Below are 3,161 nucleotides of genomic sequence, written 5' to 3'. Positions count from 1 at the left end.
GTTCTCTCTGGAACTTAAACAACTCTCTCTCTTGGAGTTTTCTCTCAATTCTCCTCACTTGGGAGGATTGAGATTGCTCTCTTGGCTTGATTTTCATGGAACGGTAAGGAGCCTATTTATAGGCTTACAAGGCCACAATTTTCAACATCTTAGCCCACAATTGTTGATCGGTGCAGCATGTCAACAATGGTGGCTGTCAACAATGGTGGCTGTGGTTGGTGAGGTTGGTGCGGCTGTGGTTGGTGAGGTTGGTTGGTGCGGCTGGACTTCACAGTCACGTGAATAGTCTTGCTATAACTGTAATTTTTCAGAATAGGCATGTGTGGTGGTTGAGTGCTATAAATATATGTCATGTACTAGCTTCTGGTGTAAGCAGAAACATTTAATACAGAAAATCATTTTTTTATTTTTCTTCCTTCTTCTTCTCTCTGTTTTCTCTACATTTTCTAATCATTTTCTTGCATTTCCTCGATTATCAAGCAGTTCTGTCATGGTATCAGAGCCAAGTGTAATGGTTGGAACAAGTCAAATCCTTATGGTATCGCCATTTCCAACCAATCTGTTGAAGCTTGATGATATCAACTTTTTTGTTTGGCGATCTCAGATCTTGCCAATCCTCAAGGGTTACAAATTCATCAAGTTCATTGAGTTTTCGAATTTTGAAGAAGCAAGCCATAATGAGCCGCATAGCTTAAGGTCAGTCATTAATGGTGATTTGGATGAGTCAAGAGCAGCATATTTCTGTCAACAGAAGGAGAACCGGTATATTCAAGATCAATTTTTACTTGGCTGGTTGAAAGGTACAATCTCATCTGAAATCTCTGGTCATTTTGTTGGTAAAGATTCTACATTTAGTCTGTGGAATGCTATTGAGAATAGATATGCTGCAAAGTCACACAATCAGGTACTTCATTATCGAAAACTTGTGCAAAACACTAGGAAAGGAAATCTCAGTATGGATGCTTTCATTCTCAAAATGAAAAACTTAGTCAATAATCTTGTAGCAGCAGGAGATGATGATTTTGAAACTGATTTGATTACCTATATTCTTGGAGGCTTAGAGTCTGATTATGATCCAATTGCTAACATTTTAGGCATAAAACCAGAACAATATATTGTTGAAGAAGTGTAGAATCACTTGATTGCTTATGAAACGAAGCTTTTACAGTTACATACCTCTGTGACATTTGATTTGAGTAATGTTTCCTCTACTAATTTTATTACTACAAAATCTGGTACTAGTTCTATTGTGACTCATTGTGGCTCTCAGTTAAATGGATCTAGAATATCTGGTATGGAAATTATAGGACCTAATTCAATGACTGCCTCTAATGATGATTATGGTAATGTGTCTGGTGTTAGTGGAAAGTTAGACCAAGGGCCTTTTGACAATAGTAGTAGAGGTTATAATAGAAATTATGGTCCTTATACTGACTCATCAAGACAAAATTATAATAGAAGTTATACTGCTAATTCTCGACCCTTAAGTAGTTCTCAAGGATAGGAATATGCTGGCATTTCTTTTAGGCAGGATAATAGACATTTTATGTTTTGTGGCAAAGGTAGAGGTTTTGGTAATAAAGGTAGGCCTCAATGTCAGCTGTGTGGTAAAGTTGGACATGTGGCACCAGTGTGTTTCTACAACAAAGATAACCAGTATAGTAATGTTGTTGCTAAAAGAACAATTGGTAATGGAGGTCAATTTGTATATTTGACATACTTAACTCAACTATCTAAATATCCCGTTGCTTATAACTCTGGACTTGATTTTGGTATGTCTGCACCAATACCTCCTTTTATGTTCTTTGGTCCTTCTTTTAGTCATGCAGGATATAATGTCTCTGGTGGGAACTCTACAAACTTGCCAAACTTCAATTCTATTGGGCAAACTTTTCAACTGCAAGGAGCTCCTATATAATCACATGCTCAACTTGGTCATATTGCTTCCTCTAATAATGGTGTTCATGCTCATTATATTCAGAATCCAGCTTTGGTTACTGGTTTCAACCCAACTGGACTTGGTTCACGTTCTATGGTGAATTTTGCTACACCAATCACTATTGGTGATCCCAATTGGTATCTGGACAGTGGAGCTACAAATCATGTGGTTGGAAATACTCAAAATCTGTTGCAGCATGTTGATTACAATGGTAAGAACTAGCTTTTAATTGGTAATGGTCAAGGACTTCAAATTACTAGTTTAGGAGGAACTTTACTGCCTTATTTTGCTGCATATTCTTTAATCTTAAAGAATATACTGATTGTTCCTAATATAGCTAAGAAATTAATTAGTATTTCACAATTGCTCAAGGCAACCCTATTACTGTGGAGTTTTATTCTAATTACTATTTGCTTAAGGACAAACAGCAGAGAGTAGCTGTTCTCAAGGGAATACTTGAAGGAGGCCTTTACAAGCTTGAATTACCTGAACAAAGGCAGCTTGGAACTTGGATTCAAAGACAATGATAATGCTTCTAATTCAATCTTGTTTAACGTCAATAATAATGGATTGCACTTCTATAATACAGGATGTGTTTTGTCTGGTTTTTTGTCTACTACTAATAACGATGGCAACTCTGTTAAGTCATCTGTTAGTTCAAAAATGGTTGAAGAAAGTTGTACAGTTGATTGTTCTAAACGACAGTCAAATGAAGTGGATATTTTTCAGTGTACTGGTCAGACTTCTAGTGTAGATTTGAATACATCAAATGGATTGAATATTGTTCAATGTATTGGTCAAAATTCATGTACGGGTCAGAATTTGGATGTTGATTTGAATTTGTTACATCAACGTCTAGAACATGTGTCACCTGCTATTGTACAAAAGGTCATGAAACTTTATAATCAGTTTTCTAAATTTAATAAAGATAGTTTGGCCTTTTATGAAGCATGTCAGCTGGGAAAACAACATATGCAGACTTTTCATAGTTCTACTACCAAGACTAGCAAGCCACTAGAATTAATTCATTCAGATTTATGGGGACCAGCTCCTACTCTTTCTAGAGAGGGTTTTCGATATTATATTCATTTTTTGGATGATTATACCAGGTTTACATGGCTTTATTCTCTAAAAACAAAGTCTGAAGCTTTGAGTTGTTTTGTTGAATTTCATAGAAAGATTGAACGAAATACTTGCCACAAAATTCAATGTGTTCAAATTG

The 3,161-nt window shown here is 35.9% G+C and overlaps 1 protein-coding gene across 1 annotated transcript; it reads left to right on the top strand.

Moving 5' to 3' along the window:
* The first annotated feature begins 371 nt into the window (after positions 1 to 371).
* On the top strand, positions 372 to 2,350 carry LOC132803414 (uncharacterized). The gene is made up of 2 exons (XM_060816411.1): positions 372 to 800; positions 1,822 to 2,350. The coding sequence occupies exons 1-2, from the start codon at positions 491 to 493 to the stop codon at positions 2,037 to 2,039; spliced, it is 528 nt and encodes a 175-aa protein (XP_060672394.1). The 5' UTR covers positions 372 to 490; the 3' UTR covers positions 2,040 to 2,350.
* The last annotated feature ends 811 nt before the right edge of the window (positions 2,351 to 3,161 follow it).

Source organism: Ziziphus jujuba, chromosome 1 (genome assembly GCF_031755915.1).
Source record: "Ziziphus jujuba cultivar Dongzao chromosome 1, ASM3175591v1".
In the NCBI taxonomy this organism is placed as follows: Eukaryota; Viridiplantae; Streptophyta; class Magnoliopsida; order Rosales; family Rhamnaceae; genus Ziziphus; species Ziziphus jujuba.
This window is presented reverse-complemented; position numbering and strand designations above follow the sequence as displayed.

Bases quoted from the DNA above. Each gene is read 5' to 3' on its own strand.
- LOC132803414 (XM_060816411.1), top strand. From the start codon at position 491: ATGGTATCAGAGCCAAGTGTAATGGTTGGAACAAGTCAAATCCTTATG. The intron at 801-1,821 runs GTACAATCTCAT...TCCTTCTTTTAG, and splicing joins TTTACTTGGCTGGTTGAAAG to TCATGCAGGATATAATGTCT.